Below are 19,138 nucleotides of genomic sequence, written 5' to 3'. Positions count from 1 at the left end.
AAAATAAAACTCAAACATAAGGTTGGAGAGGTGACAGTGTTGTAGGTGAGAGTTATGGTGTCCTCACAATTACTACTTTGCTATAGTTTTTCTGAAATGTGGAGAGTGTTTCTCTAGGTCATTTTTAGAGGAAAACATAAGGAAACGTGTTTTTGAAATAACAGGCATTGTTACTGGCTGAGTTGGTTTTTAGGTCTGTGACTTGACAAATATCTCTGCAGATCAGATTTTAAACTTTTCTTTTTCTCTAAGGCCACTCCATGCCCAAAAGAACCAAATAAAGAAATGATTAATGATGGAGCTTCTTGGACAATCATTAGCACAGACAAAGCAGAATACACATTTTATGAGGGGATGGGTCCAGTCCATGCTCCAGTGACACCTGTGCCTGTTGTGGAAAGTCTTCAAGTAAGTTAGTAGTTTGTTTTAATAAACTGATCTTCTGTGAGATTATTTTTGTCTTACTCATGTAACCTTCATGGTACCCATGTGAAATAGTGTAGGAAAACAGTTTTAATAGCTTTATAAATAATAAAATTACTTTGTTGTTATAATTTTTCTTTCTTACATTTCAGAATACATGAGCCTATCCATCATAGGAATAATACTAATATTGTATTTTAGAATTTTTATATTGTATTAATACAATTAATTACAATAATTGTATTGTTGTAATTTAATATTGTATTGTAGAATTTAATTTCTGAAACTACCATGGTAATGATATCCTTAGAACTTCTGTTTGATTATTTAGAAATTGGTTTTGACTCTTGCCAATTATAGATCAAAGAGAACCTTACTAAAAAAAAGCCACAGCATTTGTCAGAGGAAAAACGTAAAGCTCCCCTGACAGCTTCTCTGAAAGATTTTGTTCTGTTTTTAAAGCCTTGTTGACATCTGTTCTAAGCAGCTATTATCAAAACTTGGAAATTCCTTCATAGTATCAAATTAATTGGCAGTATCCTTTAGAGGTTTTACTACTTTATACTTCAGTTGTGTAGCTTGTGTTTGTGTTTTGGTTTTGTCCAGCTGATAAAAACAGCACTGTTTAAAGTGCTTATCTGCATGTGAAGGTTTTGTTTGTGAGGTTTTTTTTGGTTGGTGGAGTTTTTTGTTTGTTGGGTTTTTTCTGAGGGAAGAGTGTATATTTTTAATAATACATATTTGGGGGGATTTTCTTGTTCTTTTTGTGTTTGCTCTGTTTCCAGTTGAATGGTGGTGGGGATGTAGCAATGTTGGAACTTACAGGACAGAACTTCACTCCAAATTTACGTGTCTGGTTTGGGGATGTGGAAGCTGAAACCATGTACAGGTACAGTATTTTCTATTGCTTCTGTGGCGTTTATGTGTTACTGGGTGTTGATATGTACACTTTGAAGAGTGTATACTTGTGTACACAGTCAAGTGTACACTTTTCTGCACGGCAGAAAGGGGTCTGGGAGGGCTGGTTGGCAGAGGCTCAGCATGAGTTAGCAATGTGCCCTGGCAGCATGGAGACCAAACTGCATCCAGCTGGTCAGAAGATGTGTCTGTGCCACTGCAGTCAGCACTGGTGCAGCCTCACCACCAGCACTGCCTGCAGTTCAGGGCTCCCCAATAAGAAGGATGTTCAGGTACCAGAACATGTCCAGAGAAGGGTGGCAAAGATGGTGAAGGGCTGGAAAGCCCAAGGAGTTGCAGCTGAGGACTTTGGGCTCGTCTGGTTTAGAGAAAAGAGGCTGAGAGGTGACCTCATTGCTCTCTGCAGCTCCCTGAGGAGGGGAAGTAGGGAGCTGCTGAGCTCTGCTTCCTGCTATCATGTGCCAGGATGCCTAGGAACGGTTTAAAGCTGCCCCAGGGAAGATTTAGACTGGACATTGGGCAGCATTTCTTTACTGAGAAGGTAGTCAGACACTAGAATAGGCTTCCTAGAAAGACAGTTGATGCCCCAAGCCTCTCTGTGTTTAACCAAATAAAGGAAATTGGGCTTTAATAATATGATTGTAACTTTTTGTCAGCCCTGAAGTGGTCGGTGTGTGCACTAGTTGAATATTGTAGGTCCCCTTCCAACAGAGCTGTTCTATTGAATGCTTTCAAGTTAAGGACCTTGTACTCAGTTGACTCTCCTGTTTTTCAGATGTGCAGAGAGCATGCTTTGTGTTGTTCCAGACATTTCTGCGTTTCGAGAGGGCTGGAGGTGGGTCCGACAGCCAGTGCAGGTTCCAGTAACTTTGGTCCGTAACGATGGCATCATTTACTCCACCAGCCTTACCTTCACATACACACCGGAGCCAGGGCCACGGCCACACTGCAGTGCTGCTGGAGCAATCCTCAGAGCCAACTCGAGCCTCATGGCCTCCAGTGAAACAAACACAAACAGTGAGGGAAGTTACACAAGTGTCAGCACAAACCCCACCAATGTCACGTCATCTACGGCAACCGTAGTTTCCTAACTACTGTTGTTTGTCTGGACTTTCATTGACTTTTCGTGCTACATTCAAGAGAACTGAACAATTTTTGTGGTTTCATGGGAAAACACTTTTCCATTTTAGGTGATATGATTTCAACCTTGTTACCTGCAAGTGCTGATCTTAAAAACAGAAGCCACAATAAAAAAAGAAAAAACCAACATCCGAAACATAAGAACTTTATTGAAAATCTATTTTTCAGCTGTGGTTTTTTTTTAGTGGGCAAGAAACAAAAATGTGGCTGGGATACATGTTGAGCAAACTAGAAAACATGAACACAACGTAGTTTTTATGGACCAAGGAACTTGTATAAGCTTTAGTATAAAAGGTACATTTTCACCATACCTTTTTTGTATCACAACATATAGTACACTTTTGTTACCAAATAGTTTATATTTTTTTTTCCTCTGAGCTTTTGCTCTGAAGTATATTCAGGTTCCAAGCCTGACCATACTTGTATAATCTAATTACCATACTCTTCCAGTTTTAAAAAAAAATATATATTTTTGGTCTGTGGCTGGAACTGTTCCTTTTTTTAAACTGAAGTCTTGTGACTTTTTATGAACTGAAATTGTTTTTATTTCAGCAAGTAGAACCTTGTAAAGGCCAGCATATTTTTTTTAAGATTATATGAAGTCTGTGCAAAAGCTTTAAAAAATGCCTCTGCCTTGCCTGCAATACATGCAATGTATGTTAACTTTAGTGCTCTGTTTTCAGTCATTGTTAATAGTTATTTCTGTTTTTCTTTTTTAAATATGTATTTATAGTGATAATTCATGAGGTTCTAACATTACATGAGTTTTTTTTCCTAAAAGTGGCATCTCAAGCAGTCATATTAATGATTGTTCTTGTCACAGGCAAATGTTGGTGTTTTTGAAGGGTTGTTACTGGGTTACTCCTCCTCTTCCTTGCTCAGTCATATTACATCTGAAAATGTTTCAGGATCTGTTCAGGTTTTTCTAATCTTGTACATAATTTGTATTAAGTGTAAGTTAAATGTTTTATTTCAAAAGTGGAATGTTCCCAATAACTTCATTTGGCAGCATGTCTTCTGTCTTGTTGGCATGAAACTAAAGTACCATGAGAAGTATGTGCTACAAATGGGATTGGTAGGTGATGCCCTTCATCACTTGAGAATCACAACAAGCATGTTTTTCTTCATACTCTTCAGTAAATTAGGCCAGACTTTTGTGTAACACTTGTATAGAGAACGTGCTTTCATTGTGAAGTGATCATACAGTAATAACTAGAAGTAAATTTTATTACTTAGAAATGGGCAAATAGAAAATCATAAAAGCACTATGAAGATGTCAACTCCTCCCATCCGTGTTTCCTGTGGGTTTCCCTTTCCCTGCCAACAGCTTGTGCAACATTCAAGTCTTCTCTCCAACATAAATTCAAGGCTCATTTGCACTTTGACTTTGTTGGTTATTGCATTTGTTTTTCATTTTGACTTCACCATGTTTTGTCCCTCCTCGTAGACCTGCTTGCTTCATTTGTATTTGAACGTACCCCAGTAGTTCATTTGTAGTCACAGAGCTAGGCATAGACTTGTAGGACAAGTTCTGACAGTGTGATCTTCCTCTTTAAAAGCCAAAATTTCATTATGTGTTCAGCCTTTTCTGTACCCTGAAGCAAAAGTCACAACTGCTGTGTAAATGTGAACCTGTGGTTTCCTACAGTGCATTGCTTACAATCTTACCTGTTGACCATTTTCATAGGGTTTTTATTTCTGACCACTGATTCCAGTTTCAACACCCACCACCATTTTAAGGCATTGTCTCTGCACCATGTTTGTGTACTCTGACGCTCCATTCTACCTGTTTGCTTTAGTGATCTGTTGTGTGTGTGAAAACAATGTGTTTAAAGGAAGAAATTGGTTATAAAGCATATTTAGCAACTAGTAAAATCAGTGCCACTGTCCTCCTGAAATGTGCTTGTATTCTAACACAGGCCTTCATACTCGTGACTCTGTATTGCAGAACGTGTTCCCGTGACGTAGTCGCAGTGCTGGTTCCTAGCACTAGTGAATGCTGCCTCACCTCATCTCCATTTCAGTGACCAAGGGCAGGATTCATTGTGGCCTTATCTCTGTTTTAAACTGTTTACTGGCATTTACTTGCAAATCTGTTTACCTTTGTGTGTGCAAAATTTTGGGTTATTGTGTTGTGGCGGGAATCGTTTCACAGTGTTTTTGTTAGAAGCACATAAATATCTTACAGTACAGCTTAGTTCAAGAGCCACAGAATTTCATCACTAATTAGACTGAGAATTAAAATAAGCAAGACACATATATCAGATTTAGAGGGTATTCAAGAAACCATGATAGACACACAGCAGGCAAACCATAACAAGCCTTTTAACCTTCAAAGACTATTTAAAATAGCTTTTCAGAACTTGACACGTGCTTTTATACTCATTATTTTAAATTTTTTTACATATAAATGCAATACTTTTTATATTCCGTTTCTTTACATGCGGTGATTTTGCCCAATAGGTATAATATCCCTTGACTTGTAAAGATTTATCCTAATATCTGCTGTTCTACACACTACAGCCAAGTGGGTGAAAAAAGAGCCTATTCTGCTTACAATACCATTTTAAACCACATTTTTTCATTTGGCTTGTGGCTCTCTTGTTGCCAGTAGTTATTCTGTAGTACAGAAATGGTCTTCCAGGTCCTTACTGTTGTTAATACATCCAGTTGTTCAGATATATTATCTTCTTGAACTTTTTTTCTGTGGGGTGATATTGTTACATATATTGGCCTTGTGAGCTGTTAACAATTTTCATGATATTAACAATATCTCAAGATTTTGATAAAACTACTTATAAAATGTTTCACTATGAAACTCTTATAACTGTTCAAGTCTAGCTGTTAAGTCTGCTGTTAATTCTGTATACATAGAAATTGAGTCTGTGTTCAGAATGTTGTTATAGTTCCAACTATAGGAAGAAGAAGCAAAGTGAGTGCTCTAATTTAGCTATGCCTTTTCTTGTTTTCTGTTGCTTGGAACTGCGTTTCAGAATTCAACACTAGCATAGTCCTTAATAATCTGCTGCTGATGTTTTCCCTAATTATTTGCCCCAAGGGTATCCCACAACTATGTTAATAATGGTATTCTGTACTTGTTTTCATTGCACAGACTTAAAAAATCAGAATGGTTACCTGAAAAGACGTTAAGACATAAATTGATGAATTCCCCATATAGAAAATATTAATGCCTAGTGAGTTAAATTATCTATTGGAAGTAAGCTACCCACTTGTGGATTAAATGACTCCATAGAGATGTCCATCTTGAAACTAAGATGCTCTTCAATTATTAACCATATTATTTACTTTCTTTCAAAAGCAGCTGTGTTTATGAGTACTGAACAAATGTGTATACTTTCCTGTGCCAGACTTTTGACTTTGTTTTCAAGCACTGTACTGTGGGATTGAGTGGCAGCTTTGTTAGAAAAAGAAGTATATTAGGGTTTCTACTTAACCCTTTTAGGACTGAACAATTTCTTCCCTTTAGAAGCTGTAAAATAAATGAGCAGTTCTAACTTTGTAAACATTCTGTCTGTGTTCAGCACTGCATTTGCCCCATCTGGAGGTGCTATGCTAATGTCATTTTTTAGAATCCTGTAGCATGTGTATGCATTCAGTCTTAAAAGGGTTATTTTTACAAACTGTGCACCTGTAAAGTTTCTTAGCAATAAAGGTAGAAAAACGAGCAAGTTTTTACCATAATTTTGTAGAATTAATTGCTCAGTTCCATATTTCATCAAGAAAATCCCTGCAATATGGGCAGTTTTGAGGATTAAATAAAAGTGAAATGTAAACCACATAAAAGTGTTCTTGTCAAGTGTACTCTGTGTGTGTATGTGCATAAACTGTCGGGTTTCATTTTTTCTACAAGGCTAATGGTAAAATGCCATGTTACTGTTGCTGTGACAAACATAACTGAACATCTGTATGATGATACAAAAGTACTTATGGTTTGAACAGGTGTTGAAACTTGCCACATTTTGTTGGGTTTTTTTCTATGTTGACCAAGCAATATGGGTTTGTTTTTTGTTTGTTTTGGGTTTTTTTTTCCCCCCAAATGAACAGTGAGGCCATCTGTGGAACCAGAACATCACAAAAGAAGACCAACCCTGGGAGTGAGAAGTCATCAGTACTTGTGAGGCTGTGCGCACTGGACTCCACTTAAATGGGATATGGAATGTCCACCCAAAAATCTAAATCGGTTTCATTTTTGCTTGTATTATTGCTGAAGTTAGATAAGAAACTGTTTTTTAATAATGTGTAAAAAAAAGTTTCACTTTTTTATATAATTTATTAAATAAGAAAAAATGAACTGTGTTTAATTGTTTAACTTTAGCAACTTCATTTTTGCAACTAGTGCACTTGACTCCTTTTGATCTTATTCTTAGTTGCAGAATGTGTGACATTTCATTCAGCTGGTTGATAGCTAGAGCCAAAAATTCAGCAAATTAACTTATTTCTTGTTTTGACAGAATAGTAGGGCTGTCAGGCACAGCTAGAAATGATGCACTCAGTTTGCAAGCACAAGTGACACAGTCACTTCAAGAAAGTTTTTTAGATGGGAAGTGGACATGGCAGAGAGAGAATATAGAATAGGAGCAGCCTGCCAGTACTAACTAGTGTTGTATTAAACTGATTGAAGAACTACAAGTTTACCTGTAAGAGTGAGAAGGGGTTAAAAGTGGTTCTTAAATAGGAGACCCAAGAACAACAACAAAAACAACAAAGAAAATATCACTGGCTTTAAAGAAGGATTACAGATACTTTTATTGAGACATCTGCAACGTGTTTGCCATTAAGATGCATAAAATAGTCAGAGACTCAACAGTTGCAGAACTTCTGTTTTTTGAAACAGAGACATAATGGACATTATTCTCAAAATTATGGTCTCAAAATTATTTCCAAGACCGTTCAGTCTTTTTTTGAAATGGTAAATTGATTCTTCTGGAACAGAGTAGAAATTAGATCTGAGGTTTTTGCAAAGACAATGGTCACTTGCTAGACTTTAATGTTGGTGTCATTGGGAGAAACTGCATGGGATGGTGCTGGTCTTAGATGAACAGCTATGGATAGAAAAAAAACCTTTTCAGCCAAGCCTTGGCAATTAGTAATAGATTGTAGTAGGATTCAGAGAAGATTAAAAGGAGAGTGGTGTGAGGGCTAGAGGAAATGATTCATTTAGTGTTTGCATGTAATATTTCAGAACATTCAGAACTACTGACCTTGGTCGAGTAGTTGGCTTTTCATGGTGCACAGTTAAGATTGGAGTTGCATGCTCCTGAGCAGGGTGGAAAAAACTGAGTGTCTCTGTAAAGGATATTTATTTCTGATATCCAGTAGTACAAGCTCAGTGTTAGATAGAAGCATGAGGAGTTATAGCCCATATTACTTAAAAATACTTCTGTTTTGAATATAGACTTTAATGGCTATGCTAAAGTGAGGGAAATTGACAAAGATCTGATTAAATCTTTTGAATTTGACATCTTTCAGGTTCTGCATTTCCTGTATTGGAGAGGGATGGTTAAAAGTTGGATATTGTCTGTTCTGTGTGCTAGTGCCTATGTATACTAGCCTCAGCTCCCTTATTTTTCATGTGTACTTTTCCATGTTCTTAATTATGTTTCAATTTTTCTCAGAATGTGTAAATTTTGCTGCATAATTTAGGAGAGGAGTTGGTTTTAAGTAAGATGAACTCCCAACTTTTGAGACTGCATGCTGCCATCTCTTGGTGCTGTTTCTACTGCTGGACTGTGGGGTGGGGAGAAAGAAATGTTTGTTTTTTAAGCTGCTTGTAGATGGAGAGGAAGGATCTACAGACCTGGCCCTAAAGATCTACAGGTTTTTAGTTGAGGGGGGCACAGTTTAGAACCATATAAAGTTGTAAATTCTTTTAATTTAGAAACCCTTTACTTTTTATTTATCTTTTAATTGTATTTTCTGTCATGTTGCCCCCTCAGCTATGTTCATTTAAACCTTCAATCTTCTCTGTTGTTCTATTTGCAGATCTGTTCACTGGTAAAAGTTTATTTCCACTCCTGTGAATCCCAGTGGGTGTATTCACAGGCAAGCTGGGGCCCTGTGCTATGGCAGCTACTTCTGTGCCCAACCTCCATCTCATCTTTCTGCTTTAGCTTCTCCTGAGTGACTTGACCTGGAAGCCTTTGGCATTTAGTAAATTGCCATCTGTTGGCGATCAAAATAAGGATTTTGATACAGAAGCTGCAGACCATATGAACAGAATCCTTCCAAGAGCTTCATAGTTCTGTTTGGAGAATAATCTCACCACTTAGATAAAAAATAGAAGCACAGATTTATACATACTGTTTTCTGTCATGAAATTACCTGTTTTAATAGCTAGCTAGTGACAAACAAAAGCTTAGTTCTTAAAATCTCCAAGTGAGTTTAGGAGACTTTTTTTAAATGAGACAGTTTGTTCTAGCGTTTCTTCTTGATTTTGATAATTCTAATAGAATTTTACATGATCTGTTAAAATCCAGCCAAGGTATCTGCTGTGAAATGGGATGTCATCCTGAGATCCATGTTGGTGGTGTCATGCCTATAAAATGTGACCGCAGTGCCTTCCAACTTCATTGGTCTCTGTCCAAGTATCTGTGTGATACTTCTGTATGTGCAGTGTAATTGCAGAGTTTAGTTCAGGGGTAATTATAAATATTTCTTTATCTGCATAAGCATGCCTTGTGCAACACCATGTAGATACACACACATACAAAAAAAACCAGACACAAATAGTTGGTTTGTATCTTGTTAGCCCTATTTGTTGCTGTTTGTTCTCTCTTAGGTGAGCTTCAAATTCCATTTTAGTTCTTTCAAAGTTTTTCATTGTGGAAATTGGGAAGGGCAGTGGAGGATTCATAGTAATTGAATTTACTGCCTTAAAAAATGTAATTGGAACTTTTCCAAAAAGGTGAGCAACTTAGATTTTAACACAAAAGAAATCATTAGGTTGGGAAGTAGCATGTCTGATTTTTAGTGTCCTCATCTTAGTCCTAAGGCAGTGTTTCTATGCTTTGCCTTTGAAAGAAAGAATTTTAAATTTCTTGCATTATTTAGCGTAGTTCTGGGCAATTCCTTGTTTGCCAGAATGAGAAAACAAGCACTTCAGTGTACAGACAGAGCAACTGCAGAGCTGCATCTTGGTGTCAGTGCAGTTTCTAACAGCACCTGCTGCTTTTAGGAGAGGGAGTGATGGTCCTGTTGTTCCTTTACCCTGCTTCCATAGGAGCTGCAGCCTGGTCATTTCCAGCATTGTGGTGAGCTGTGGTTGCTGAGGTGGCACAGGCTGGCAGTCTGCAGGAATGCACAGCAGGATCCCTTATGAAACCATCAACAGAAAAGGTGTTAAATCTTGTATTGACCAAATAGACAGCACAACATTCTCAGCAAAGGAGGGGTTCGGTTTAATTTTGTTCCACGTGAAAATGTCTTGTGGCTCTGCTGTGGAGATTCCTCACCAGTTACTACAAATTTCAGAAGAGAGATCAGAGAAAATTAAACTTCTTGAAGGACCTGACATGTATTAATCTATTTTTGGGCTTTTGTATCTTCCTTTTGAGTCCTGCTGCTGCTCCATTCTGCCTTTTATAGCATTCCTGGGCTTAAGGAATCCATCTGCCTTTTGGACTGTGCTTGATGTGGTAACCTCAGGCATGAGACTGATGTTGTGTCATCTTCCCAGTTTCACACATTCAGAAAGCTTTGGACTTCTAAATCAATTTTTTGTTTAACAGCTTTACCTTGGAGATTTAATAGATATGGAATTCAAACTGAGGTCTGAAAAAGTCGTTTAGTCTTCATTTAATTTAGAAATAATGTTGATAAGAAAAATTCTTTACTTTGGGAGGATAAATGCAATTGGTGAGTGTTTAGACTTTCAAATACAGCTCCACTTTTGACCAAGTGGTTCATTTTTCAGGTTAATAATAATTTTGTGCTATTTATTCAAAGAAAAAAAAGCCTAATCTGATTTTTATTGTTGTTCTATATTTCTGCCTTCAGATACCTGGGCTGTCATGAACCAAGTGAGTTTCATCCTAAACTTATGATCTGGGTGTCTTTATCCCCTGGATGTCTTCCAGATCTAGAGCTTGAAATAATAAATTTTTATACAATTCTATTTTTGCACAACTTTTTACTGTCAGCTTACAGGTAAACTTGTAGAAAATAGATACTGGCTACCAAGATAAATGTGTTAAATTAGAAAACAAAGCATTTCATCTCCTCTCACTGGATTTTAGGTTGGTGAAACAATAAACTAGGCTTATTACCTGCATGGGGTTGTCTTCAAGTCAAGGGGAAAATTGAAATATGTCATGCAGCCGTAGCTTTTTAAAATGATACAAAGATCTCTGCAGCATGTTTTTTCAGCCACCTTGAGGGATACAGCTATGAAATATGATAGAACTTTACCATTCATCTGCTGGCATCTGAAAAATCTTTATTAGTTAGTTGCACATTATACACATTACAATCTACCAAATATTGCAATCTAACTTCTTTCTCTCACCTGTACTTGCATTTACTTGTTTAAACAAATTCTTTGCAGCTGGTCATATTAGAGTGGACACTAAAAAATGTTTACCTTGTTTTTTAATTTATTCTGTATATGTGACTGAAAACTTTCCAATTGTATAGACATGTATAGGGAGAGAGTGAGTCATAAGGTCAAGAGGATGGGCTGTTACAAAAACACACATGAAATCCCTCTGTTGAGTACCAGATGTAGCCTTGATGACCAGAACTTAGGAATCAGTTTGTTCTAAAACCTGATGATGTAAAATAGGAAAAATTAAATTACAATTCAATGTACTGCTAGACTGTACCAGAACCAAGTTCAAAATTATTATTCTCTAGCAATTCATTGTCCATGGTAAACTGTCAAGGGCTCAGATATAAAATATCAAATCATATTCAGGATAGCTACTAAAAAAACTCAGGCATGTACCCCATCCAAGTTGAAATCATCTTGAATTTACCTAATCTTAACTAATTTGGTGTGTTTTGCCAGGGTCAGAGAGAACAAGTCTAAAAATAAAATTTTTAAAAAGGGGGGAAATGGTAAAAAAAAAAAGTCTGGTCAAGATAGTTATTTCAGATGCAAAGCTGGGACGCACCTTACTGAAATAATTTCTCTAGAGATTTATGTTTCTCTTGTTTTTTCAATAAAGAATAGTTCATAGATGTTGATAAAGCATCAGACCAGAGAGGCTGTAAAGTCTGTCTTCCATCTTAACCATTTAGTGAGTCCAACTTGCCTGGAATGGAGCCAACTGAGGTTTAAATCCATTTTCTGAGGCAGAAAGGACTAAAATCATGATGAACCATGGTGGGTGCACTGAGGTTAAAATCTGATTCTCTCTCACCTTAAAGCAGAATTTCTGTCTTGGACAATAAGAGCTTTCTTCCTGCCAAAAAAAAAATAAAAATTAACTCTGACTGGCTTACCTCTATAAAAAAACTTTCAATTGGGTAGTTTAATAGGAAAGCTCCTGAAGAACTCTCACTTCACCCAATTTCCCAGCTGGAGTTGAATTGTGAAGTTATTCAAGGAATGAATTACATTCCTGAGATGGAGAAATAGGAATTATTTAGTGTGCACAAATGAAAAGTCATGTTGACTGAGGATGCTGAAGAACCATTACCTTTAGCACTTGCAAGTCCTCAATAAGGATCTGGACGTGGCAGACCTTAAGCAAAAATGCGAGAGTGTAGTTGTGTGAAAGGGGAAATGGGGACTGATGAGCTTCAAGCTGTAGCTGCTGCCTGGAAAAGCCCTGCTCTGGGAACTGTTGGATGAGGAATATGCCAGTGCTGTGCTGGGCTTCTGCGTGGTGAGGCACCTAGATCAGGTCTGGTCATCAGCTGAGCTTTTGGATGGAGACATGCAGGAATCTCAGCTTGGAGGCAGAGCTAAAAGTTCATTAGAAAAGTGAAAGAATTTTTTCCTTGTAAATGATATAAATGCTCCACTGCCTTGCTACAGCACTAAACCTATTCTGCCTCCTCAAAATGATGTGAAAAATAATAATGAAAAAGCCTAAACTTTGACTGATCCAATGGACTCTCTGCCTCTGTGGCCTTCCAGCCCCACCCTCACCACAGATGGGTGTTTGGGGTCAGAATTAAATCCTGATGGACACAGCCAGAGTAGGATTCTGGGCAGATGTATTGTGACTAGTGTGGACAAACACTTGCAAACAAATACACAATGTTTTGGACACCCAGAGGAACGGGAGTTGTGCTTTATGGATGTAGTAGTTTACACTTGCAATAGAATCTGCAAATGTAAGCCCAAGGTTGTTTGCAGAGCTGCTGTTTGGGAACAAGCAGGGTTACATGGCACTGACCTAGTCTGAGTTTGAAGTAGAAGTAGCTAATAAATGTGTAAAAGGTTTCTAGATCATCATCAGCACCTCAGGTAATGTGCACCTTTATTTACACCATTTCTTGCAAGATAGAGCTGTTCCTTTCTGAACATTTCTGCTGCAGGTATAAACTACCTCATCCCCTCACCCACACCAAAGACTTCAAATGTCAGCATTTTAGGCTAATTTCCTCTCCAACACAGATGCAATCTATGTACTCAGTGGCCTCCTGCTTCATCATGTGCTAAAAATTTTAATGTCCTCTTGTCTTGCTGCCCAAACCTTCACCCTCCTTAATGATGCGTAAGTATGTGCTGTCACTCCTTCCTTGCAATTTATTGCAGAGAGTGAAATCTGGAAAATGTATCTGTCTCCCCTTATTCTCAGTGTCTCCCGTGGACTGCTCCTACCAGGTTATTGGTCATCACATCTCACTTCACCCACAGAAAGAGCTGAAGGGTCCAAATGCAAGAAACCAAAAAGTGCAAGATGGTCCAACAATTGTGAACAGTAATTTGTCAGGGCAGACATGGAAGTCCTGAAATATTAATAAAATTAACCTTTTAAATTTGATGAAGCTGAACACAATGCATCAGGAGAAGCAATCAAAAATTGCTTTCATTTCCTGGATACGATAAACAGTAGTTTTGTTGGTGACCTGTGTGTGAGATACTCCCCAAGGAAAAGGGGAATTGCTGGAATTAGAGCTCAGTTGTAGAAGGTGAAATAGGAAGATTCATTTAAAGCTGTGAAACAAAGTAGAAGGACGTCAAGCCAGATGTGAAAATTTGCAGTATTAAAAATGGAAATTTAAAAAAAGTGGGTGTAAATGTACTCGATGTTGTAAGCGAAAAGCAGGTGTTCCCAAGTGTCCCTCCTTCAAAGGCCTCCCGCCTGATACCCACGATAGCCGCTCACACAGGTGGGGAGACTCTCACACACACAGCAAAGTGCTCAAAAGCACTTGCACAAATAACGTTCCTCTGAGAGGACCAAGGACAAATGTAAGTAAATAACTATTCCTGGCACACAAGGAGAGCCTGAAGTTGCACAGATGGCTACGTTCGAGCCCACAAGCACATGGAAATAATATCAAAGTCTTCAGTTTGTTTTATGTGTTAGTAGATTAGAAAACATTATTCAAACTACATTTGGAGGAAGAACAGACACAACACGAATCAGTTATAAAGTTGCATTTTGGTAAGTTAATATTAATTTAGAAATGTTACTTTTGGTACAGTTAGGAGAATAATTGAACCCTCGAGGCACTGTAGCCTAAGCAGACACATGGTTTGACAATTATTATCTAGCAAAGCCAGGTGGTAGCACCGAGATGCACCACAGACTGCTGCTATTGGTCCTCAAAATGAGGACACTGGAGCTCTGTGGTGAAAAAGAACTTTAGAAAAGTGAGCTGCAGGTGAGGCAGGAGAGGCAATACCTGCTTCTTTCCAGTGAAATGCTGGTTAGTTACTGGTAACTGTTAAATGCAAGCACCACCATTTGGGGAAGGGTTTGGTTGTGTTTTTTTTTTTTTAATAATCCTTTGCTTCATTAGATAGTTGTTTCTCTACTTACTGAAACTGGTTTTTATGGTTTGTGAAGGCTTTGTCCCTCCTGCTCTGTCTGATGGAGTGTCATGTTCCTGGAGCTGCCTCCCACCATGGCAGTGGCAGCAGAGGTGAGCTCTGTGTTGGCTGCTGGACAAGGAGTGGAGGAACAACTCCTGAATTAATTTCAGTGCCATACCTGTAGTGTTCTTTTTCCTTTTTGCATGAGGCAGGATCATCTTTTGGGATGCCAACAGGAAAAGCAGCTCCCAAGACAGAGTGTCTTGGATGACGTTGCCATATTCCTTTCCAATAGCAGCAAGCCAGCCTCAGCAACACTGCCAGATCTGGTTGTTCCACACCTACCTTCCTGAGGATTCTGAGGATCTCAGGTGTTAGAAGGACCATAGCAGGTTTGTAGGAGTCAATGCAAAGTTCCCAGCTGGCTGGAAAGTTCTCTCTTGGGCACTGTTATCTGTTTAGCAAAGTTTCCCCTCTGGTTTCACCTCTGTGTGTCATTCTTCACTTGGTCAGGGATGAGGCCTCTTAGCAGTTGCTAAATATTCTCAGAACAAGGCCCTGAGCCAATGTCCATTCAATAATAATTGAAGAATTGCCTCTGACAGCAAGCAAAGTGCATGAGTATCTCCCTTCCTGTGAATTTAGGTTCTGTACACGTGACTTTTCCTCATGCCTGTTTTGTAACTCTGGTGTTTGTATGACTTTCACAGGACCTATGCAGTGATTTTTGTCTACTGTTTTAAATCAGACTTTGTGTAGAAGTTGTGTTTCTTCATTGTATCAGGAAATATTTTTTAAATTTTTAATAACTGTCAAAATAGCAGGACATCAATTAACTCGTGTTTACCCCATAGGGGATGATTCCTACTTGATGTTTACTACCAGCTGATGCTAATGAATATGCTTTGTTCTTGTCTCACTTTACAGTGGAACAACTGACATCTTGCTACCTCAAAATCAGCTTTTTGGACACAACTGGAGTGGAAGCCAAGAAAACTCTTCATGAAATAGTTATCTGTGAAGATGCAGACAAATAGCTCCTAGCAGGGATGAATTGCTATTAGGCAGCAAAACAGGAGTTTTACAATTCATGAATATTTCCTTTATATTTTTTTCTTTAGGAGGTACCCAAGGCAGCCTAACAACAACTTCAGAAGGAAAAAATAAAAATGGCTGATTCTAGAAGTTGAGGTTTTTATACACACTGAGAGAGAAATTCTGGCATGTTAAAGGCACACATGGCTGTGCTGTACTGGGAGATGAGCTGGGTGCATGCTGGATGGATTGTGCATAAAAGCTCATGCTGTTTAACTGAAGTTAATAATGCATATAGAAAAAATGACTGGAAAACAGTGGCCAGAGGGTGAGCAAACTGCTGACCTACATGCACATCTGAGTGAAGTGGTATTTAGTTGGTCTATGTTATATTTGAAGTGAAGAGCAAAACACTTTACAGACAAATACAACCCAACCAAAAGTCCAAACCTTCATTTTATACTCTCTACCACTCTGTCTCTGATGCTGTAATAAAAAGGCTACAGCCTCTGCTCTCACATAATCCTTTCCCAAATTCAAAACCAGTAGGTTTTATCTCTCTATACTTTCCTTTTGAGAATAGGCATCTTTTACCACCAGAAACCCTCAGTTTAGCTCAACATCCATTTCAGTATTGACTGATCCTGATGTTCTCTATTCCAGGCCAGAAAAGCATTGTGATGAGCCATGGTGGCTGTGCTGGGGTCACTGTCATGAGCCATGGTGGCTGTGCTGGGGTTGAGTTGTGATGAGCCACGGTGGCTGTGCTGGGGTTGTATTTTGATGAGCCATGGTGGCTGTGCTGGGGTTGCTCCATCCTTGAGCTCAGAGGCAGGAGGAACAGGAGGGGATGCAGGAGCAGGTGGGATCACAGATTTGCCAAGAAGGGCTTGGTGGTATTGGAAAAGAGGCCATGACTTGTATAAGGGGTGTAAACCTTTGGTGGCTGGAGTTCCAAATGCACACACAGCTTTCCATTAAGAGCATTAAAGTATTTTGTCTTGGCAATAGTGAAATACCTTTCCTTTGGCCCCTCACCAAGTCCTGTATTTAGCAGTATTGTGAGGCATCAGTATTAAAGCATGCCCTAATAACAGAGGTTCAAATGACAGTGACAAAAGTATCAAAGGAGGGTCTGGGTGTAATTGATGCTCCGCTTTTGTTTTCTGAACCAGCACATCCTGCTGGTCAGAGAGCCAGTGTTCAAGAGCTGCTGTGTGAGCTCAGCCTTAGGAGTGTAGGGGGGATTGCAGAGCTGTTTTGTTGTGGGCAGGATGTATTGCCTGGAGAAATGTGCTCCAGGAGTCTGTCAGCCAGAGATGATAGGGGAAATGAAGATGAGAGTGCTTTCTGGGAAAGTAAATCTGGGAAAGAAAATAAACCTGTCAAAGAGAAAAAAATCATCTAGCAATTGGTGGTGCTGGGAAAGTAACCTAGAGACTGAGAAGCATGCAGGAGAAAAATCAGATGGTGTCATGCAGCTGAAAGAGATAAGAGAAAGAGAGACAGAGGGGGGAAAAGCTCTGGGAGTTGGGAGAAAGGGAAAAGATAAAGACTTCCGAGAATTATGAACGTTATGCACCTGGAAATTCATTGGTTTTGCCATTTGTCTGCTACATCTGGAAAACAGTTTGCTTTTAGCAGGATACTGCTTGCAGTAGGATAGGATTTTTCTCCACAACCCCTGTAAACTACTGCTAAAATGAGAAGAGTTCATAGGCTGTTTTTATTTTGGTATGCCATATTCATTACTGAAGACACCTTTTCAGTGACATCAGCATCTGAATTAAAGGTACTGGGAGAATGTAATGATCTGTTAACAATGAAAGGGAAACATTTGGACCCAGGAATGACTTCTGCAATGCACAGATCAGGAAAAATGGCATTAAGATGCAGAAGGGCTGAAATTTCCTGTGCTAGGAGACCAGGGCAGAAAAATACAAAATGACTGGGTTGCTATATTGCATTTTAAAAGCTTAATTCCTAATTCTTGCTGGAATTTGGCACAAGGCTTGTGGCTTAGGGAGCTTGATCAAAAGAAATATTGTGTTGATATAACAAGAAAATAGGTGCAGAGGGGGCAATGGAGGGGACGAGTGACGCACACACAGATGGGCCTTGGAGAAATGGCACATTTCAGCCCTCCCCTGATTGTCTCCCAGCCACCGCTCCATCAGGATCTTCCCCTGCCTTCCTCATTTCATCTCCTCCTAATTGTGCTCCCTGACAGCTTCGAGAAGGGAATCAATCAGAACCTCTGCTCCTCTCAGCTGCAGCTACTGGAGGCCGTGGGGGGCTGAGATCTGATTAAGGCATTGTTGAAAATAGCTTGTGGCTTTCATCTGAAACCACCATGCTCAGACTCAATCAGTGAGAGCAGGTGAACTGTGCATGTCCTCTTATGTCACTCAGGTGACATCACAGCTACTGCAGAAGCTGCATTTACAAAAAGGAATTTGTAAATTAGCAGAGCTGTGCTATGGGCTGTCCTGCAACGCATCACACAGGCAGCAACAGTCACATCCAGTATATTATTAACATGTGGAAGGTTTTCTTGCTCAGACAACAACTTTTAAACTATTGCCTATAATCGATCCAGGCTTTCAGATGGTATAAAATACTTCACAAGTATGTTTGCTGCTGTCACTGCTCCACATAAATTCCAAAGCAGCTAAGTTTGTTCCTTCAGTTTCAGCACACAGGACAGGTTTGTAGAGGGTCTCAACATGTATCTGTAAGCGAGGTAGAATTTTCATTTTATTGCTATGAATTAAATCCCATAATTTAATTTGTTGGGTACTTGAAAAGTTCAGATTGATGTCGGTGGTCTCAGCACTGTTCCAGGAGCAGCGCTGCTTTATTAAGTAGGCAGGCAAAACATTGTTTCTATGGATTGTGCATAAATAGTGTTTAGATTTTTTTTTAATTTCCTGTCTGTGGACAAGCTGGATGGAAAAAAAAAAAAAAATAGCCGAAGTTGTGTCCTAAGTTTTTAGGGTAAACCATTTCAGGCAATAACTGAGTGCAGGACATGGATCTGCGTCCTGGAACTCACAGTATATTTCTAATTTAAAATCATTCTGTAAAGAGATCAGATTTTCCTGATTAAAAACCTTGAGAGGGCTTATATTTAATATCCACATCTACATTCCACACTGTGCTCAAATTTAATCTCTATTTAATAACAAGCGTTTATAATGATATTGATTCAGCTAGAAGATAGAAACATCTCCAACAGGATATTTTCACTAACCAAAATAAGGGATGTAACTTCTCCATCTGAGTTCCACAGAGCAAAGGACAGGACCTGAACACCCACACTCACCTGTGTGCTGCACAGGAAAGAGACTGGATTCCTGCTCCACAAAGCACCAATAATTGCTTCGTTCAAAGCTGCTCTACTCCATGGTGAATCTGTTTACATGTAATAAACACATAAGTGTGTGTAGCTGGAGAAAAGAGCTGCTCCAAAGTCTAGAAAAACTGTTTTCTGACCAAGCCTTTCAGCCTTTGCTCGTTGTATCTGCCCTTTCTGCCATTCTGCACCAATGCCTTTATTTCACCAGTGCCGTCTCTGAAGTGGCTGTGAATGAATTTGTGAAATGGGACTGCTGTGGGCACCAGCCTGTGCCTCCAGTCCTGCCTCTTCTGTAAAACACCTCTTTACTT

At 39.0% G+C, this 19,138-nt stretch overlaps 1 protein-coding gene across 3 annotated transcripts in view; it reads left to right on the top strand.

The window, feature by feature from the left end:
* RBPJ (recombination signal binding protein for immunoglobulin kappa J region) overlaps positions 1-6,793 on the top strand; it is a 58,653-nt gene extending 51,860 nt beyond the window's left edge. For all 3 annotated transcript variants that reach the window (XM_059469898.1, XM_059469897.1, XM_059469899.1), the window contains exons 9-11: positions 253-408; positions 1,209-1,312; positions 2,117-6,793. In XM_059469898.1, coding sequence (XP_059325881.1) covers positions 253-408; positions 1,209-1,312; positions 2,117-2,432 — 576 coding nt within the window. In that variant the 3' untranslated portion in view covers positions 2,433-6,793. The remainder of the gene's footprint in view (positions 1-252; positions 409-1,208; positions 1,313-2,116) is intronic.
* The last annotated feature ends 12,345 nt before the right edge of the window (positions 6,794-19,138 follow it).

This window comes from Ammospiza nelsoni, chromosome 4 (assembly GCF_027579445.1).
Source record: "Ammospiza nelsoni isolate bAmmNel1 chromosome 4, bAmmNel1.pri, whole genome shotgun sequence".
Lineage (NCBI taxonomy): Eukaryota > Metazoa > Chordata > Aves > Passeriformes > Passerellidae > Ammospiza > Ammospiza nelsoni.
This window is presented reverse-complemented; position numbering and strand designations above follow the sequence as displayed.